Source organism: Pleuronectes platessa, chromosome 1 (assembly GCF_947347685.1).
Source record: "Pleuronectes platessa chromosome 1, fPlePla1.1, whole genome shotgun sequence".
NCBI lineage: Eukaryota > Metazoa > Chordata > Actinopteri > Pleuronectiformes > Pleuronectidae > Pleuronectes > Pleuronectes platessa.
Window position 1 is genome coordinate 32,879,054 of NC_070626.1, and position 21,113 is coordinate 32,900,166.

Consider the following 21,113-nt stretch of genomic DNA (forward strand, 5'->3'; position numbering starts at 1 on the left):
TCCTGCCACGCAACTCAAAGCATTCTCTAAGTCTTATTTGAATTGGAAACCAGAAGGTACTATTCAGGTGAAATAAACTACTAAAGCATAAGTAGGTAGACTGAGTCGTATTTGAGTTGAAAAGAACTCACAGGAAATTACTTTGATTTAGTATTTGTTTTTTATTTTTGAGCCAAACACCAAACAACGGATTCAGTTCCAGTTTCCCAAAGTGACAAAAACACATCTCAGCTTTAGACTGTTGATCAAACAAAAATTGATATACGAGAATTTTCTATGAATTGATAAAATAATGGTCAGAGGAAGAAATGATGATGATGAAGCTGAAGCCTGAATGACCATGGAGACCAACCCTGGACCTGAAGAGCATCACATGCTGTTGCTTCATTCCTCCAGGTGACTAACATTTGGATTGTGCAGTTTGTAAATTGAGGTTTGGCGATGACTCTTATCAGGAGGTCACATGTTTGCAACTTGATATTTAATGTACATATACAACTCAGAGCGACATCAACCACACTCAACCATCTGACACTTCCCTGAATGACTTTGCATTGACACACACTTCAGTGTGTGAAACAGAGATACAGTATATATACCTCATATGTAATCAGACACATAAGAAATGTGTGTGTTGGAAAGTGGAAACACACATTTCAATCAGAATACTTGTTTAAATCATATTGTAACACATCACAAATGGAACAGTTATAAAACCAAATCAGATCCCACCTGTAAACACCACACACCTTTCAGATTTGTTCAATATAAAAGTTAAACCTTACAAAAAGCTGCAGATATTCACAAGGATGTTTATATGAAATCTGTCTGCTCACATTTGCACCTGATTAGAGACATAAACCCCCACCAAAAACCATGAAAGAAGACTTGGTACAGTCTGAAGTGATCAATATAAAACAGGTATTTCCCACACGCTGCTGATTTAACTCTCAAATGTTGGCAAAGGCTGGTATTTGACCTTTGACACTTTGGCTCTGTACATGACCACTCCGCAGACCATGCCGACGGCTGCCAGAACACATCCAGCGATGAACACCAGGTTCAGATTCAGGTTGGTCGCTGAAGAAAAGAGAAACACAATGTGAGTCGAGCTTTGGCCAAAATCAGGCTGGGATTCTGACGAGGCAGGTGGGCTCCAGGCGGGTCATACCTGTGGCTCTGACGCTCTCTGCCGATCTCCGTAAGCGCAATGGCCCCTGGGAAACGAAGTGACTGGCACTCTGGATGACAGCCTCTCTCTTGGAACGTGGGGGGCTTGTCGACGTAGAGTTGATGCAACCTTTGGAACACCTGGTGTTGGAGTTCCCTGCTTCACACATCATGACCGAGCAGCTGATGTACACCTGAACACAACAAGACACGCCCCTGATATGTCAGCAGACGTACAGATGTAGAGTCAAACCTCTGCTCTACTTTATCCTCAGTAACTGTGTCAGGTTTTTAGAACCTGTATAGTGCTGCCACTAACGACTATTTTTCCATCGATTAATCTGTCGATTATTTTACTGATTAGTTGATTAATCTAAACTGTAATTTCCCTCCCAAAACAAAATTTACCATTTCAGTTCATTTTATTTTGACAACAACAAACTGTATATGTCATTGTATAATGCAGCACAAAACAAAATGTAAAGAAACTCAGGCTAGCTCTTTTCTTAGAAACTATGTTTCCAGCTTCAGAGAAGAGACGCTTGGAAGGTGTTGATGTGGCAGGTACACACAAATAAGACTTTGCCAGAACAGCAAGAGAGGGAACCCTTGCCTCATTTGCTATCCACCACTGCAGAGGATCTGTACTTTTAAGCAGTTTATCTATTAGATGAGCTGTTATGCCGAGGTAGTTATGGTTGCTTACTGATGTCCAGTGGTCTCCTGTCAGTGCAATAAATGAAGCTCGTGCCAGATGCTCCACTTTCGTTGCCTTTTCACTTCCATAGAGTTCATGGATTCTTGTGACAATAGTTCCCCTCGAAGGCGTTTTGTAGGATGAGTCCCCTGAGACATTCTGGATAATGTTTCGAAGCCCCTTATCTTCACTAAGTTGATGGGTCTGCAGTCTATTGCGACCCATTTAGCTATTAGCTATTAGTTAGCTTAGTTGTTTTTGTTTTGTTGACAGAGCCGGCTCTGCTGCACTCCGCCAGTGTAGCTTGACGAGCACAGCTTGATCTTGTCTCAGTGTTAGCGTCTGTGTTAGCAAAGATGTGCTTTGCAAGAAGATGATACTTCAGACTTGTTGTACTACTATGGAAAGACAGTTCATCACTGCAGTATGTACACACAACTTTAGTTTTATCTAAACTGCCATTCCGAAGCTTTTTGAATCTAAATTTGCCGTTAAGCACACCGGGCCCATCTCCTCACTCATCACTTCACTACTTCTTCACCCACAGGCAGGTAGACGTTTCCAGATTAATCGCACGCGTTAACGTTGACGTGATCAATAAAACAAAAAAAAAGATGCTTTGGTTTAAAATATTGATGTTGAAGCATTTTCAGCGTCTACGTCATCGATGACGTCGACTAATCACGGCAGCCCTAAACTTGTCCCATGAGAAAAATAAATTTATTAAACCATTTAGTTCGATCTGACAGGAGCTTGTTAGCCTAGATCAGTATATAGAAATGAAATAGAGGGAAACAGCTTATCTGGCTCTGTCCGTAGAAACAAGATCAAAACTGAAGCATCTCTGCACCTGACTAAATGCTTTGTTTCCCTGAACTATAGGTACAAGGGTAATATATATTTATATATATATATTTATACATATATATATGTATAAATATATGTATATATATACTACCATTCAAAAGTTTGGTGTCACCCAGACAATTTCGTGTTTTCCATGAAAACTCACACTTTTCTTTATCAAATGAGTTGCAAAATTAATAGAAAATATAGTCAAGACATTTACAAGGTTAGAAATAATGATTTTTCTTTGAAATATAAATTTTGTTCTTCAAACTTTGCTTTCGTCAAAGAATGCTCCATTTGCAGTAATCACAGCATTGCAGACCTTTGGCCTTCTAGCTGTTAATTTGTTGAGGTAATCTATAGAAATGTCACCCCACACTTCCTGAAGCCCCTCCCACAAGTTGGATTGGCTTGATGGGTACTTCTTGCGTACCATACGGTCAAGCTGCTCACACAACAGCTCAATGGGGTTGAGATCTGGTGACTGCGCTGGCCACTCCATTACAGACAGCTCACCAGCTGCCTGCTTCTCCCCTAAATAGTCCTTTAATAATGTGGAGGTGTGCTCTGGGTCATTGTCCTGTTGTAGGAGGAGATTGGCTACAATCAAGCGCTGTCAACAGGGTATGGCATGGTGTTGCAACATGGAGTGATAGCCTTCCTTATTTAAAATTCCTTTTACCTTGTACAAATCTCCCACTTTACCAGCACCAAAGCAGCCACAGACCATCACATGACCTCCACCATGCTGGACAGGTGGCGTCAGGACTCTTCCAGCATCTTTTCACCTGTTCTGCGTCTCATAAAAGTTCTTCTGTGTGATCCTAACACCTCAAACTATGATTCGTCTGTCCATAACACTTTTCCAATCTTCCTCTGTCCAATGTCTGTGTTCTTTTGCCCATATCAATCTTTTCTTTTTATCGGCCAGTCTCAGATATGGCTTATTCTTTGCCACTCTGCTTAGAAGGCCAGCATCCTGGAGTCGCCTCTTCACTGTAGACGTTCACATTGGCCTTTTGCAGGTTCCATTTAAAGAAGCTGCCAGTTGAGGACTTGTGAGGCGTCTATTTCTCAAACTAGAGATTCTAATATACTTGTCGTCTTGCTGAGTTGTGCACCGGGGCCTCCCACTTCTCTTTCTACTCTGGTTAGAGCCCGTTTGTGCTGTTCTCTGAACGGAGTAGTTCACACCGTTGTAGGACAGTTTCAGTTTCTTCGCAATTTCTCGCATGGAATAGCCCTCATTTCTAAGAACAAGAATAGACTTGGGAGTTTCACGTGAAAGTTCTAGTACTTTTTCTGGCCATTTTGAGAGTATAATGGAACCCACAAATGTGATGCTCCAGATACTTAACCAGCTCAAAGGAAGGCCAGTTTTATAGCTTCTCTCAGCAGCTAAACAGTTTTCAGCTGTGCTAACATAATTGCAAAAGGGTTTTCTTCAAGGGTTTTCTAATCATCCATTAGTCTTCTAAGGCGATTAGCAAAACAATGTACCATTAGAACACTGGAGTGATAGTTGCTGGAAATGGGCCTCTAAACACATATGTAGATATTTCATTAAAAACCAGATGTTTCCACCTAGAATACTCATTTACCACATCAACAATGTATAGAGTGTATTTCTGATAAATTTAATGTTATCTTCATTGAAAAAAACAGTGCTTTTCTTTGAAAAATAAGGACATATCTAAGTGACCCCAAACGTTTGAACGGATATACTGAATATATTAATTCATGTACACTGTCCCTTTTTAATAAACAAAAGAAGTTCTAATCCAAAGCTGACCTGATTGTGCAGTCCGATGAACTTGAAGGCCTCCATGCTGAACTTGAATTCTTTCTGGGCAGCGGGGGAGTGGATCTGAAGAGTTGGATCCATTTGACACCTTTTCAAAGGAAGAAGAAAGGAAAAAACTCGGTAAGAACAGTGCCCCTGCACTTAAATGCCACTGGGGGGAGCATAGGTGACAAAGAGACTCACACCGTCATTCAAAGGCCCAGCTAGCTGCAAATCTCTTATATTTTACGTCCTTTCTTGAAGGCACCTTTACCCTGACAACCAACATCTACCTTCAAACAGTAGAGTGTGTTTTCATACCCATTTTCAAAGATGGAGTAGGTTGGGCGGTAGTTGGGGTTGTCGTATGGTGCAGCGCGGCAGGACTCCAAAAACAGCTGTGTGTTGTTGACCGAGGAGGTGGCCTTGATCTTCATGTAAATCCTGTTCCCAATGTCGTACTCTAGAGGATATGCTGCTGGATCAATCATGGTTTGGAACTGGTTGTTAGGGTAGAACTCAAACTGGTAGGTGAACGTGCCGAAGCCCTTCTCCCACACAGTGATGTTCTTCCTGTGTGCCACGAAGCTCATTGACACTTTTCCTTGTTTTGGGTACTGGCAGTAGAACTGCACCTCCAGCTGGTGCTTTCTGGTGATCAGGTCTCCGGGGTTGTCCACCGTGGTGATTTCGTTCTTGAAGATGAGGTTCTCCTCGTCTTCCTGCAGGACAGAAAGTTACGAATTCAGTCCTCATGCAGTAACCGACAAACAAGAAGCAGCACTGGTAACTGAGTGTGTAGTGAGATGACACGAGGCCCTCGCTACCTCGATCTGAGTGCCGCAGGCGTTGAGGGGGATGATGGCGATGATGTGAGTGCTGTTGGAGTGTCTCTGGAGGCTGCAGGCCGTGTTGGAGGGATCATTGAGCTGCATATGATCCTCATGGAGTCGAGGGAATGAGGCTTTCTCAACCGATACTGTCATTGAGGACTCGTTGCAGATCACATGGGATTTAACTGGAACAAAACAAGTACATTTTAAACCATGATTACTGATATTTAGTCTATATTTCATATTGATGTTTTTTAGATGTTAATTCTGCTATTATTTTGTTGTTGACAGGATAACCATGACGACATCAGCCTTATTGTACGGTGTGTAGTTCAGGCCGGTGTTTTTCTGCCCTCTGCTGGTCAAAAATTGCTTAATGCAGCTTTCAGTTGTGCTAAAACAACATAGACTCTTGACCAGTGTTAATTTCGTTGACGAAAACTATAACGAAAAATATTCGTTGACGAACCTTTTCCCATGACGAAGACGAGACGAAGACATAACGAAAACGGATCTTTGAAAATAAAAACTATGAATAAATCTATTTTAACTTTCGTTGACGAGATGAGACGAGACGAAAATGTTGGTGGTTGACTAAGTCACAAATTTTTTTAAAACATCATCGTATCAGGCTGTCATGAAGTATCAGTAGCGGGCGTGCGTGCGTGTGTGTGTGTGTGTGTGTGTGTGTGTGTGTGTGTGTGTGTGTGTGTGTGTGTGTGTGTGTGTGTGTGTGTGTGTGTGTGTGTGTGTGTGTGTGTGTGTGTGTGTGTGTGTGTGTGTGTGTGTGTGTGTGTGTGTGTGTGTGTGTGTGTGTGTCTGCGCGCTCCCAGATAGCGCACCGGTCCGTAGCTCCGCCCCGCGCAGTCGCTCAGAGAGACACAGTTAGAGCAGAGCTCGTTCTCGTGGAGCAGCCTCTCAGTGACCGACTGCTTCTTAACTATGGAAACAGTGAAAACACAGAGTTTCTCTGGTTTCAGCTGCTCAGAGATCAGCGCCGCAGCTTCTTGATCAGAGCAGAAGCTGCAGTTGGTTTCTACCGAGCTGCAGTTTCTGTGTCCCCCTCCAGTCTGACCTGCTCTCACTTTTTGTTTTCACATTTAAAACTAAATATATATTTTTAAGCTATTAGGCTGCAGCTATATGTTTTTATAGAAAAGGCGTTTAATGTGGCTATTAAATGTGACTAAAACTAGACTAAAATGTAATTTGTTTTCGTCGACTAAAACTACACTAAAACTAAGAAGGATAAAAATGACTAAATGTGACAAACTTATTTTCATTTTCGTCAAAAGACTAAAACTGAGACTAAATCAAAAATAGCTGCCAAAATTAACACTGCTCTTGACAGTGATGTATCCTGGTGACTCACCTTTTTCACTCCTGGCTTCCACAAGAACACACCTCATCTCGGACTGATAGACGGCAGGCCTGAAAAACATTTGTGAATACATGTGAGAAGTTAAACGATGGTTTCTTATGCACATGATCGTGTCGACAGAGAACTGAAGTCCGAGACTCACGGTTTGACTGCTTCAACAGCAAAGCAGATCACAAAATGTTGTCCGTGGTCATCTGGGAGCGGCGTCCACCTGAGGACAAACTCTCCCGGTGTGGTCTGGTGCTTGCTGATGTTCGCCGGCCCACTGACGATGATATTATTTATTCTGTGTGAAAACAGAACACAGTTATCTTGCTTGCTGAGATGTTTTGTTGCCACAAGGCCTCAGCGAACTCGTTGGTTCTCACTTACGTTGCATGTTTGGCCTGAGCTTTGACTCTGATTTCCAATTCCTTGTTGACCTCTGCTAGGAAATGAGCTCCATTTGCAGGTGTTGGGGGCAGAAGCTTGGGCAGGAAATCTCCCTCCTGACAGGATGGAGCGGGGGGTCCACTGGAATTATTGAACAGCAATTAGCAAACTGCTACTGAGTCTTTTATTCGTTGTAAAATCTAAATAAAGTCACAGCTACGACTAAATTGTAATTTTTTTATTAAATGAAGAACATGTTGTTCTAAAGCAAGAAATGCAAAGTTTAGGGAAATGCAAAGATTTTCTTAGTGAAGAAATTAAACTTCTCACGAATAAAACAAATGTAAAAAGTAAAAATAAATTACAAAAATAACATAAACACGAAACGTTTGACAGAAATGTAATGATGAAAATCATGCGATGTGTTACAGTAAGACTCTTTCTGCTGTATTTCCTCAGACAGGATGCTCCAGAGCTTCAGAGCTCTTCTCTATACCTGTGTTCCCTGAAGTCCTCCACCCAGAATCTGTATCAGCTCAAGGCTTCTGCCAGAGGCTCTCAAAGTACATGAAGGGTTGTACGAGTATAAAAGATCAGAAAAACACTGAGGAAGTGATTGAATCAAAAAACTCTATTCTATCAAGTACAGGAAGCCATGGTCTCAGTATTTTGTGAACATGTGTCACACATTAGGGCGTTCTTAGAGGTCCAACACTTATAAAGACTTTTATCTCACTGAGCCCAGAGCAGCAGCAAAAGGACCTTTGCTTGGTAGGACTTAAAAAGAATTGGCTCATTAAATATATTGTCAAGTGTCAGGAAAAGTAAAAACTTACTTACCAAGAAAAGAGAATTGCATAGGAAGTTTGCTGAGAGGAGCTGTGGTTGGGGGTGGGGTCCTCGCGGTCCTCGGAACCCTGTAGGATCTGGATCCGTCTGCGTATTGCAGATTGATGTGGCCTTGTGGGAAATCCTCCACCATCAACTCAAGTCCAAAAGCGTTGCTGTTGGCTTGGGTGTAGTTGTAGTGCAATGTGCAAGATCCCTACAATGTGAATATTTATTATTAATGGGAGGCCAAGCATCAATACATTAGAGTACAAAGTATGGAGATTCACATTCCTCAGCTGACCTGGTCTAAGAGGAAGCCTGGTGGCAGGTTGCACTTGTCGCATTCCGTCCCGCTGACCTTTCCATATCGACATTGAACTTTGTCCCCATCAGGATCAAAAGACGTGAGCTTGTATGTCCGAGGGCAGTTCTGAGGAACTCTTGAATGGACACGATAACAGGAGTTAGTGAAAATAACAAAAGATTGAATCATCAGTGTTTAAAACAAATTCAAATTCTCCAGTGTTTGTGATAAAAGGGTGAAAGGTCGACAGGTTTCCAGGTATCTGCAGGAGACTTACCGGAGGAAAGGTAGGAGGCCGATGTCTGGTGATCTGTTTGGTTTCCCGGTGTCAGACCTCTTTCCAAGATCTACCTCAGTGAGCAGATACCAGCTGCCAACATTATTGGCCGTTGAGCGCCAACAGCAGCCACTTGCCCTGGTGTGTGTGGAGCAGATCGAGGTGTGTGAACATGACTGTTGTCAAGCAGCGATGATAAATAAAAGAATGCTCCACAAAGTGTATTCAGTGAATACATGTTAAGAGCAGAAAGGTGAAGCAGGTTTATTTATGAAGGACATTTCATACACAGAAGAAGATTCAAGGTGCTGCTTAAAGACCAAATTCAATATGTTTTTATAGTTTGAAATATATCGTCATGTTTTTAACTCTTTGAGATGTATCCCCCTGATTCCGAGGACGTCCCAAACCATAAACAGTACAAGGGACAGTACCAGCAAACAAGTCCATCGCAGTTGTCAATTGTACTGGAATAAAACCAGTTTTAACTTAGTCTCACTAATCAGCAAGTGAAAGTTAAGTAGCTTGTAAAAGACTCACCTCATCTGAAAAGGTTTGTCACTGCTAACATTAGTCGTGAAAACTGTTTCAGTCTCACAAGTCGTTACTGGCGTGTTGGTGTTTTTGTCAATCACACCCGACGGACTTTTAACGACATTGAGACAGTTGCTCCCAGAGCAACTCCACGACAGGTAGTCACAGGTCTTGAAGATTGACCTGCTGTGAAGGTCCACCTGCAGGGAAAGATCAGAATCAACACTGTGCTTCCAGGTGGCTGCTCTGGAACTAAGTCCAGTAACTAAGGCTGGTAACTTAGTGAAGTAACTAAGGTCGGTAACTAAAGCCAGTAACTAAGTCCAGTAACTAAGTCCAGTAACTAGGGCCAGTATCTTAGGCCAGTAACTAAAGCCAGTAACTAAGGCCAGTAACTAAGGCCGGTAACTAAGGCCGGTAACTAAAGCCAGTAACTAAAGCCAGTAACTAAAGCCAGTAACTAAGGCTGGTAACTAAGGCTGGTAACTAAAGCCAGTAACTAAGTCCAGTAACTAGGGCCAGTAACTAAAGCCAGTAACTAAAGCCAGTAACTAAGGCTGGTAACTAAGTCCAGGAACTAGGGCCAGTAACTAAAGCCAGTAACTAACCGTGAACATGTTTAATCGATTTCATCTGTCTTATTATTGTTTTATTCTCATGTAATTTGTCAAGGACTCTGTAACCCTGTCTAGATAAGTGCTCAACAATTATAATAATTATTATTGTTGTTATTATTACTTTGTCTTGTTGAAAAGCTATTTAGGGGCGAGAGTCGGAAGTGTATCCAAATCTTTATCAATTTCAAATGTAAAATTTCTAAAACTACTATTATTATTAAATCAATTAATTTTTTTGTGGCCTTGATCCTTAACTAGAAAATCAAACCAAAGAAATAAAGCTCCCACAAACAAAAGACATCAGTAATAATGAAGACGAATAAGACATTTCTATCACGGACCAGATTCACACATTGTCTCGATGTCATCATTGTATCTCTCACCTTGTAGGTTCCATCAGGGTTTTGTCCTCTGTAGGTGTAGGTCGCACTTGTCCCTAATAGATGTGATGCAGACGCCAGTGAGACCAGGAGCAGCTGAAGTAGGAGCACCGCTGTGGAAGCCATGATGCAGAGAACTGGTCTGTGTCCCGGGTGCCTCTCACATCCACCTGCAGCATCTTATATACTCTGGATATACTCTATACTATATAAGCTGGAGTTTGATGGAATGTACATTCGGGTTGAAAACAATGCAGCACCTGCAGAACCGGTTTGAACGTAAACTTTTGTTACGTGATTGTTATTGAGCACATTTACACGTAACAAGCTCCAACAATACTTTAGAATCGTCTGAGCAGAGGAACAGGTTTTCCTGATTTCATATGAAGTTAAAGTTGCTTCACACTTCTTATATGAGTGAATTGACATTAGAAGAAGTTAGTACATGGATGCAGGTGTATTCACAGAAACTAGTCCAGATAAGGTCACAGAACTTTACAGAAGTGGGTTTGAGATCCCATGAAGTTTCAGTTCGGTGTGTGGACCAACTCATCTACAGTAAACTCATGTGTGGACTCATGCAAGAAGAGAGCAACTGTATTTCTGTTGGGAAACCAAATAGAATCCAGTGGTTCGGGTCTTTCAAAGCTTATTAAAACATTTAATAAGCTTTATTGATTAAGCTTTATTGTCCGACCTGGGAGAAGCTTCCCTGACATGTGACGTCCTCTGAGGTCTCTACCTTCTCTTCCTGGTCTGAGGTTTTCTTGGTGGTTTTTCTTCAATCTTGATGAAGGTAAAAGGCAGTTGATGGCTTTGTCCAGCCCAGTGAGACAAATGGTAATTTATGAATAAGGTCTATACAAATACAATTTGATTAACTGTCTCTTCTTAGTACGATTTGGTATGGTAGTGATATCATCTGGTGTACAAGCCCTTTATTGGTCACGTCAGGTATTGGTTCTGTCCTGTGAGCAGGAACTTGAGTACGTGTTGTTTTGCAGTCGCACATTTCGCCGTGCGCACCGTCAAACACTGTCTAAATCGAATGCTTGCACCATGTCGTTGCTCAGTGCCCGTAAAATGTCCGCGATGTAGCCTAACCTAGACCAACTAACTCGACTTCGCACTACGTTACCCATCACTCATGGCACTCATATGCAGACCAAACAAGCAACAAATTCCAAGTGTTTTCTTCTCTGGCCAGTGTCTCAGCTCCGAGTACAGTGACATTGAGAGTGTTTTAAAGATTAATGGCGGGTTAAACTCTCCTTTTAAAGTCCAGAGAGGAATCAGACAGGGCTGCTCCATATCTGGCATGCTGTACTCCCTAGCCATAGTCTGTGCAGCCGCTCCTGCACAGACTGAGGGAACAGCTGTCAGGTGCAAATCTCACAGGGTGTCCACAAGCTGTGAAAGTCTCTGCTTATGCTGACGATGTCATGGTCTTTGTTCAAAAACAAGATGACATCGAAATACTGGTTGAAGCTGTCGATTGTTTCAGCAAAATATCACCTGTAAAAACTAACTGGGGAAAAAGTGAAGCTTTAGCAGTGGGAACTGAGCTGAGCAGAATGCTTTTGTTACCGGGGAGGTTGACCTGAAATAAAGAAGGTCTAAAATATCTGGGTATTTATCTTGGGGATGAAACCTTCATGAGTTCAAATTGGGACAATGCTTTAGAGAAGGTAGAGGGACGACTTACAATATGGAAGTGGCTTCACCCACACATGTCGTTTAAAGGCCGCACCCTCATCATTAACAACCTGGTTTCCTCCATAATATGGCACCGACTGATATGTGTGGACCCCCCAGCACGTCTGCTGGCCAGAATACAGGCTGTGATGGTGGACTTCTTCTGGGACCGTCTGCTGGGTCCCACAGAGTGTCCTCCTTCTGCCTAAGGAGGAGGGGGGACATAGACTTGTCCACTTGGTGAGCAGGGGAGCCATCTTCAGGCTCCAGTTCTTCCAAAGACTCCTGTCTGGACCCGGGGACCTGGTCTGGAGACCAGTAGCCTGTGCCTTACTAGAGCGGTGTGGTGGGCTGGGCCTGGCTGAATCGTTGTTTCTCATGTATGTAAATGGATATAAGTTGGACAACATCCAGTTTTTTACAAAGGACTGCTCAAAGTGTGGGGACTGTTCCATAAGGACAGACTGAAGAACTCTGACTCTCTGCTCTGGCTCCTCAAAGAGCCAGTGGTTCACGGGACTCGGCTCCGGCTGGAAACAGCAGCTGACACACCCTGAACTTCTGTTGATCACTGCTCACTGTGATGGACTCATTCAGCCGGACACCAGTGATCCTCTTCCTGATGTAAACATTATTCCTGTCTTTAAATATGAAGGTTTTTTGTTAAAGTAAAAAAATGCCTCCTGTAACACACTGCGCACCATGACGGGTTAAAACAATGTATTATCTATTAGCTCTTCTCTTCTCTTCTCTTCTCTATAAATGAATGAGGACACAGCCATGCACTCTATCTCTGCTGCTTCTTTCAAATGAAGACAAGAAAGTACAACTTTAGAGGGAATTGATTAAATAAAAAAGTAAAACCGGTTTGAACATTAATTATTGGGACATGATTTTTATTGTTTTCCTGATTTCGAATGAAGTTAAAGTTCTGACTGTCAGGACAGAGCTGCTGGTTCACACTTCTTATATGAATGAATTGACAATAGAAGAAGTTCATACATCGATGCAGGTGTATTCACAGAAACTAGTCCAGACAAAGTCACAGAACTTTACAGGAGTGGGTTTGAGATCAACGCTTATTAAAACATTCAATAAGCTTTATTGATTAAGATTAGTAGATGTTTATGGGATGTTCTCTCACTGCATTTCTTCTTAATCCTTTGAAACAATACCCTTTCTTCAGAAAGGTAAAGGGTGTGACAGGCATTCAATCTAGTACGTGTCACTTATCAAGTGTGTTCTGAAATCCTGTTGGAGTGGCAGATACTCAGGTGTGTTCAATCAAGCTTCTCACATGATTAGACTAATTTGCCCCAGGCTCATACAGTCACAGGGATTGAAGTCGAAGCCATCACTTCTTTATGAGCATAGCTTGACAAGAATATGTTGCAACAGGTAATTAATAAATAGTCTCAGTCTATAAACTGTTTGCTCAGTGGCCAAGTGGATGTCACACTCTCATAAATACCATAGACAACTATGTGGTAGCCAACAGCCATACCGCTATGAACCTGGTGACACTCGACAGTCAATTCTCTCTTACTGCCAACGTTACTGCAGCAACCCGCTCGTGTAAATACATGCAACTCAGAAGGCGGCGCAGGTTCTGATAATTAGTCAGATTTACCTTTGGCCTCAGTGTCCCCTCAAGTTCAGACTGTATCCTTGATTATAAGAACAACATCGGCAAAGGGCCTAAAAATACACCAAGGAAAGAAAGAGTGCTTGATCGAAAGAGAGCAGGGATCTCGCATTGATTAGTCAATCAAATCAGTCGAGTGAAGTCCAGCGACCGGACTCAACCCGAAGTTCGCAGGTCATCAGTCCCCCTGTATCTGAGGAAGTTATCTCAAGCACATAGGCAGTAAGATAAGTGCCTATAGAGCCCACTCTGCCAGGAATAGCAACAAGGGAGAATAAACCTTTAGCAAACAAACCAAAAGTAAACTGGCCTGGAGCATCAGAAAAATCAAAATGGGAGGCCATCGATGCAGACCTAAGCACTATCCTGGAAAAGATAGAGGGCACAGATGAGACAAAACTTGAAAGAATGGGTAAAGTCATCTGTGACTCCAGAGTCCAGAAGACAGCTGGAAATAAAATGCCTGGTACAAGAGAGGATGCAGCTTCAAAGCAGTGGAAGAAGGCATCAGAGGAACAGAAAGAGGAAATGAACATACAGCAGGAGAACATCAAGAGATGACTGACAACCAAGAGGCAAGCAGAACGCCTTAGAACAGCTTGGAAAAGAAAAGAACAAGCAAGAAAATGTAAAAATAACATTTATTAATGTGTATGCTCCGACTGTAGGCACAGAAAGAGTAACTCTGCTAAACACTCTAAACTCTGTTGTTAACTCTATATATGTCTCGGCTGGACAGATTCTATTGTTTCAAACATCAAGCCAATGCTCGTCAGAGTTGCTCCATCCACCCAGTTGGCATTTCAGACCATTCACTTGTTCAGGTCTCAGTTTCTATCAAAAATAATAAATGCAGCAGTAGTTACTGACATTTCAATGAAGTGCTGCTTTCAGACAATGTTTTCAAAAATGCATTCAGTTTGTTTTGGAACAATTATTCAAAAACTAAATCTTATTACACCTCATTACAACAGTGGTGGGATATAGGAAAGGGTCAAATTAAGCATCTGTGCCTACAGTACACTCTCAATGTCAAAAGGGACATGACCAGGTCTATGAAAGCTCTGGAGAGAGAATAGTAAATCTGCAAGATCGAGCAGAATCCGCCGGAAACGGAGAACAAATTAAAGTTGTCAAGAACAAAAGGTCAGCTCTGTCAGACCTGTTGGGTTTTTCTGCTCAAGGTGCTCTGGTTCGCTCCCGGTTCCAGCATGTTGCCAAGATGGATGCTCCCTCTCACTTCTTCTTTGGCCTTGAACATAAGAACGGGCAAAAAAGACTCATGACCTCCCTGCGCTCCAACACAGGGCGACTTCTGCAGGAGTCTGCAGAGATTCGCAGATATGCTGTCAGTTTCTATGAGGAACTCTTCTCTTGGCACTGGAATCAGGAAGGGATTGAGGAGCTGCTCCCAGTCTCGCTCCTCCTCTGATAGTTGCTGGGCAAATCTTCACATAAACAAGCCTTGACTCAGCTGACGCCTTGTGGGTCTGTGCTATTGTTCATTAGAGTAAAGAATATTGTGTTCCTGCTCTATCGGCTGTATGTTCTGTTTGTGTAAACATGTGCATCCTCCAATCAAAACAAGGCCTTTATATCCGTCCCCCAGAACCTGGGGCAGCTCTCTGTGTGATGTTGACTGAAGCTAAGGGAGTTATGCTTTAATACAGGAAAGTTAGGTGTGAGAACAAGTTAAAGTTCAGTGTATCGTATGCCACAGATTAACAGTCTCCACAACAGGCAGCGGCTCTTATCAGACCTCTTATAAACAGGTGTGAGACTGACCAGCGATGTGACGTACACTCATTCTAACCAACTTCAAGATTAACACCAAGCAGCAAAGGTTATTAAGTCATAGTGTGAAGGCCATATATCTGGTCCAAACTGCTCCTGCCCCCACCCTCCTGCATTTGTTTAGAGTTCAGTTCTACTGCAGAGACACACACACACAGACAAAATTTAAAATCCCAACATTACACAACTGTTCCTGGTCCTGAGAGATGTGGACACTTATGATGGTACGTCAGCCACCTGAGATCTTCTGGTACGCCAAAATCAGCTCTTTGGTTTGCTTTGGTAATGAAAGAAGGTAGAATATCTTACAGATGTATCTTTTGATGTTGGAAAACACAAACAACCCTTTAAGTTTAGTGGACTTCATCAACCATTATGGATACTTGTACATTACATATCATCGTTTTACATTATAATTAAAATGTAAAATATATGATCAATCCTGATAATTGGAACTTAACTTTAAAAATAAATTGTAACTACGTATATAAGTGTAGTGCCACCTTCAGGTCACCTGCGCTGAACTTTTGTGGAAAACATGTAGGAGAATGTAGAGGAACTGTACTCAACTTAGGAAAGAAATGAACTGGAGCATCATGCAGAGTTCATCTGTCTGCCGGGGCCTCCTCAAGAACCACATTTCAATTCAACAGATCAAGATTTTTTGGGGATCTGAACCACACTCCTAAATATAAGAAACAAGATCTTTTCATCAAGATTCACGAGTTATTCTCTGCGAAATCAATTCCAAATAAATGTCCTACTTCAAAATTATAAAGAAGGCGATAAGAAAATTAAAAAAAATTGTCCAATTAAATGATAACAAACACAGAATAAACTCACACAGAATTAGGTTTATTATAATGTGATTAAGGCTTCAATCAGCGAATGTCTTCATCATACATTTATCGTAAATAAAATCCCATTTAAATTGCAGAAATATATGATTTCACCATTACAGCAGTGATATATTTAGCTGTTGGTAAAGTTTTGCTGATGTGACACTATTTTATTTCATCATTTTCAAAATCTTGCGCATTTTTATCAGGTGTGAAGGTATTTTAACTTTCAGTGGAAAAACCATTTATCACATTAAATGAAACTGGATTTGTAGAATCATGCCCAGATAGTTTGACCAGTTCTTTAATAGGCAGATTAGGTCTGAATCTGTTGATGTTTTGTTCACACAGGTAAACCATGTAATTACAAAGAGTAACCAGGCCTGTAGAGTATTAAGTATTTCAGCATCCTCATTGTTTGAATACACCTGTGTTTCATAAGGTCATACCTTACTGACTATTGGGCCTCGCCTCACTCGTTTCACGCACCAGTAATTCTTAAAACAATTCCAACACCAGATACAACAGAAAACCAGTTGGACAAGTCTAAAAGATTTGTGCAGCTACAAATAAAATCAATGCTGAGAAAGAAGTCACCGATTCTTATGTTCCTCAGCTTTTCTTGAAGTTATGCTTCATGGCTTGTGCCCTGTAATATAAGACTTCCTGCAACTTCACCACTGGATGCATTTAATCTTTTACTTTTAGTTATCAATGCCTGAAATTATGAGAGCGTGGCGGTCGTCTTCCTTTCTCCTCCGCCTGAAGTAGTTAACAGCCACAGCCATCAACAATCGACAATAGAAGAAGTTCATACATCGATGCAGGTGTATTCACAGAAACTAGTCCAGACAAAGTCACAGAACTTTACAGGAGTGGGTTTGAGATCAACGCTTATTAAAACATTCAATAAGCTTTATTGATTAAGATTAGTAGATGTTTATGGGATGTTCTCTCACTGCATTTCTTCTTAATCCTTTGAAACAATACCCTTTCTTCAGAAAGGTAAAGGGTGTGACAGGCATTCAATCTAGTACGTGTCACTTATCAAGTGTGTTCTGAAATCCTGTGGGAGTGGCAGATACTCAGGTGTGTTCAATCAAGCTTCTCACATGATTAGACTAATTTGCCCCAGGCTCATACAGTCACAGGGATTGAAGTCGAAGCCATCACTTCTTTATGAGCATAGCTTGACAAGAATATGTTGCAACAGGTAATTAATAAATAGTCTCAGTCTATAAACTGTTTGCTCAGTGGCCAAGTGGATGTCACACTCTCATAAATACCATAGACAACTATGTGGTAGCCAACAGCCATACCGCTATGAACCTGGTGACACTCGACAGTCAACTCTCTCTTACTGCCAACATTACTGCAGCAACCCGCTCGTGTAAATACATGCAACTCAGAAGGCGGCGCAGGTTCTGATCCAGGTTCTGGTCCAGGTTCTGTAACTCACGCCTAGACTACTTTAATAGTTTGCCCTGTGGAAGTTAGCTACAGATCCTGCTCCAGACCATAAGATTAACAATAACATCAACTGGCGGTAGGCATTAATTAGTGCGGCAGAACGTACATTGCGTCTTCTCCATCTTGTCCTATGTTCTAAACTGGCACAGTGTTTAGTTTAAAAAGGCAAAGAGGTAACGATGTCTGATCTTCAGAGTGACCACATGGGTTTCATAGTTCTGCCATACAAGCCCGTAGCCAGTCAGATTTACCTTTGGCCTCAGTGTCCCCTCAAGTTCAGACTGTATCCTTGATTATAAGAACAACATCGGCAAAGGGCCTAAAAATACACCAAGGAAAGAAAGAGTGCTTGATCGAAAGAGAGCAGGGATCTCGCATTGATTAGTCAATCAAATCAGTCGAGTGAAGTCCAGCGACCGGACTCAACCCGAAGTTCGCAGGTCATCAGTCCCCCTGTATCTGAGGAAGTTATCTCAAGCACATAGGCAGTAAGATAAGTGCCTATAGAGCCCACTCTGCCAGGAATAGCAACAAGGGAGAAGAAACCTTTAGCAAACAAACCAAAAGTAAACTGGCCTGGAGCATCAGAAAAATCAAAATGGGAGGCCATCGATGCAGACCTAAGCACTATCCTGGAAAAGATAGAGGGCACAGATGAGACAAAACTTGAAAGAATGGGTAAAGTCATCTGTGACTCCAGAGTCCAGAAGACAGCTGGAAATAAAATGCCTGGTACAAGAGAGGATGCAGCTTCAAAGCAGTGGAAGAAGGCATCAGAGGAACAGAAAGAGGAAATGAACATACAGCAGGAGAACATCAAGAGATGACTGACAACCAAGAGGCAAGCAGAACGCCTTAGAACAGCTTGGAAAAGAAAAGAACAAGCAAGAAAATGTAAAAATAACATTTATTAATGTGTATGCTCCGACTGTAGGCACAGAAAGAGTAACTCTGCTAAACACTCTAAACTCTGTTGTTAACTCTATATATGTCTCGGCTGGACAGATTCTATTGTTTCAAACATCAAGCCAATGCTCGTCAGAGTTGCTCCATCCACCCAGTTGGCATTTCAGACCATTCACTTGTTCAGGTCTCAGTTTCTATCAAAAATAATAAATGCAGCAGTAGTTACTGACATTTCAATGAAGTGCTGCTTTCAGACAATGTTTTCAAAAATGCATTCAGTTTGTTTTGGAACAATTATTCAAAAACTAAATCTTATTACACCTCATTACAACAGTGGTGGGATATAGGAAAGGGTCAAATTAAGCATCTGTGCCTACAGTACACTCTCAATGTCAAAAGGGACATGACCAGGTCTATGAAAGCTCTGGAGAGAGAATAGTAAATCTGCAAGATCGAGCAGAATCCGCCTGAGACGGAGAACAAATTAAAGTTCTCAAGAGCAAAAGGTCAGCTCTGTCAGACCTGTTGGGTTTTTCTGCTCAAGGTGCTCTGGTTCGCTCCCGGTTCCAGCATGTTGCCAAGATGGATGCTCCCTCTCACTTCTTCTTTGGCCTTGAACATAAGAACGGGCAAAAAAGACTCATGACCTCCCTGCGCTCCAACACAGGGCGACTTCTGCAGGAGTCTGCAGAGATTCGCAGATATGCTGTCAGTTTCTATGAGGAACTCTTCAACAGGGAGTTCCAAGAGAGAACAGGGGTCTTATTTATAACCGTTGCGTGCGCACAAAACAGGGCCTTAAATGTGCGAACGCCACTTCTCACGCAAACGTGATTTATTTACACACAAACTCTGACCCATGCGTACAAACGTTTTGGAGATGGGAAAGTGGCGATGCAGACGTGAGGTGATGAACTGAAGCAGATTATTGATCCAAATCATCATTTACATTAAAACCAACAGCTTAGTTCTGCTCGCGTGACACATCTGTTCCACACTAACCTTTTATTTAAAAAATATATAAAACAACTTTCGATTCAAATTAACAGCCGAACAATACAATTTCTGAACAACACCCTTTGTTCAGAAATTTAAAGGGTGTACTAGATTGAAAGGTTGCATTCAATCTAGTACATGTCACTCTGATTAGACTCACATGATTAGACTAATATGCCCCAGGCTCATACAGTCACAGGGATTAAAATAGTTCACCCATCACTTCTTTATGAGCATAGCTTGACAAGAATATGTTGCAACAGGTAATTAATAAATAGTCTCAGTCTATAAACTGTTGGCTCAGTGGCCAAGTGGATGTCACACTCTCATAAATACCATAGAGAACTATGTGGTAACCACCAGCCAGACTGCTATGAACCTGGTGACACTCGACAGTCAACTCTCTCTTACTGCCAACGTTACTGCAGCAACCCGCTCGTGTAAATACATGCAACTCAGAAGGCGGCGCAGGTTCTGATCCAGGTTCTGGTAATCTCAAGCCTAGACTACTGTTCTCTCTCCCTCACACACACACACACACACACACACACACACATGTGTTCTAAATTGTGATATGTGCTGCTGCTGCTGTTATCTTTGAAATATTGGAGTTTGTCAATTGAAGAATCATTGAATAACATTAACTTTATTTCCCTTTTTAATAAATCCTTTTGTAAATAAAGTATCTGTATCTTGTGTATATTTGTGCATATGTTTGTGAATACAGCTGGATAACTTTAGCCTGTGCTCGAACTTAAAACACTTCATTGTTCATTAAATAATCGTTAAGATTAAATATTGAGATTATTAATTTAGACTGATCTTTACAGATTGATTTGTTGGTCCCTGTAACCAGGGTGGTGCCCCGGGACGACAAGTAATAATTACAGATTGTATTATTCTTAATTGATATTTTTATTGTTGTCATTAATTATTTAACTCTTCTTAATTGATAGCTTTATAATTTTTAATGAATTTTTAATTCTAATAAATAATTGTATTATTTTAATAATCATATTTCATGATTATTAATAATTCGCCATCGTCAAGTCTACTACTATTGCACAAAACAACTTTAATAGTTTGCCCTGTGGAGGTTGGCTACAGATCCTGCTCCAGAACATAAAATGAACAATAACATCAACTGGCGGTAGGCGTTAACTAGTGCGGCAGAACGTACATTGCGTCTTCTCCATCTTGTCCTATGTTCTAAACTGGCACCAGTGTTAATTTTGGCAGCTATTTTTGAATTAGTCTTAGTCTTGGTCTTTAGACGAAAATGCATTAGTTTTAGTCACATTTAGTCATTTTTATCCTTCTTAGTTTTAGTCTAGTTTTCGTCGACGAAAACTCAGATCATTTGAGTCACATTTAATAGCCACATTAAATCCTTTTCTTCCCTTCTCAGGCCCAGGGACCCTCTGAAGAGGAGAAGAAAATACACAGGCAAGTGTCAGCCTACTTTGAAATAAATTAAACACAGAACTATGTAGGGCTATTTGAGTCCTCCCCGTATTTGTGGGAAATGTATGAAATAAGAAGTACCCTATTTTGAAATAAATAAAATGATGTAGCTGCACCCTAATAGCTTATATTTATATATTTTAGTTGGCGAAATGTGAAAACAAAAAGTGAGAGCAGGTCCGACTGGAGGCGGACACAGATACTGAAGCTCTGTATGAAACCAACTGCAGCAAAGAAGTGGAGAACACAGTGAGGTGGGCAAGAGCATCATCAGCG

At 41.5% G+C, this 21,113-nt stretch overlaps 2 protein-coding genes across 2 annotated transcripts; both read right to left on the reverse strand.

The window, feature by feature from the left end:
- Positions 1-462: 462 nt before the first annotated feature.
- LOC128444449 (CUB and zona pellucida-like domain-containing protein 1) lies at positions 463-5,524 on the reverse strand. The gene is made up of 5 exons (XM_053426949.1): positions 5,327-5,524; positions 4,821-5,221; positions 4,509-4,608; positions 1,172-1,364; positions 463-1,080 (listed from the first exon to the last, which is right to left on the reverse strand). Exons 1-5 carry the CDS (start codon positions 5,483-5,485, stop codon positions 944-946), a joined length of 990 nt encoding a protein of 329 aa, XP_053282924.1. The 5' UTR covers positions 5,486-5,524; the 3' UTR covers positions 463-943.
- A 140-nt stretch (positions 5,525-5,664) lies between these two features.
- LOC128436559 (uncharacterized) lies at positions 5,665-14,672 on the reverse strand. Its single transcript, XM_053418363.1, has 9 exons — positions 14,531-14,672; positions 10,032-10,288; positions 9,038-9,231; positions 8,498-8,635; positions 8,218-8,356; positions 7,086-7,201; positions 6,856-6,999; positions 6,705-6,763; positions 5,665-5,687 (listed from the first exon to the last, which is right to left on the reverse strand). Exons 2-9 carry the CDS (start codon positions 10,152-10,154, stop codon positions 5,665-5,667), a joined length of 936 nt encoding a protein of 311 aa, XP_053274338.1. The 5' UTR covers positions 10,155-10,288; positions 14,531-14,672.
- Positions 14,673-21,113: the final 6,441 nt, after the last annotated feature.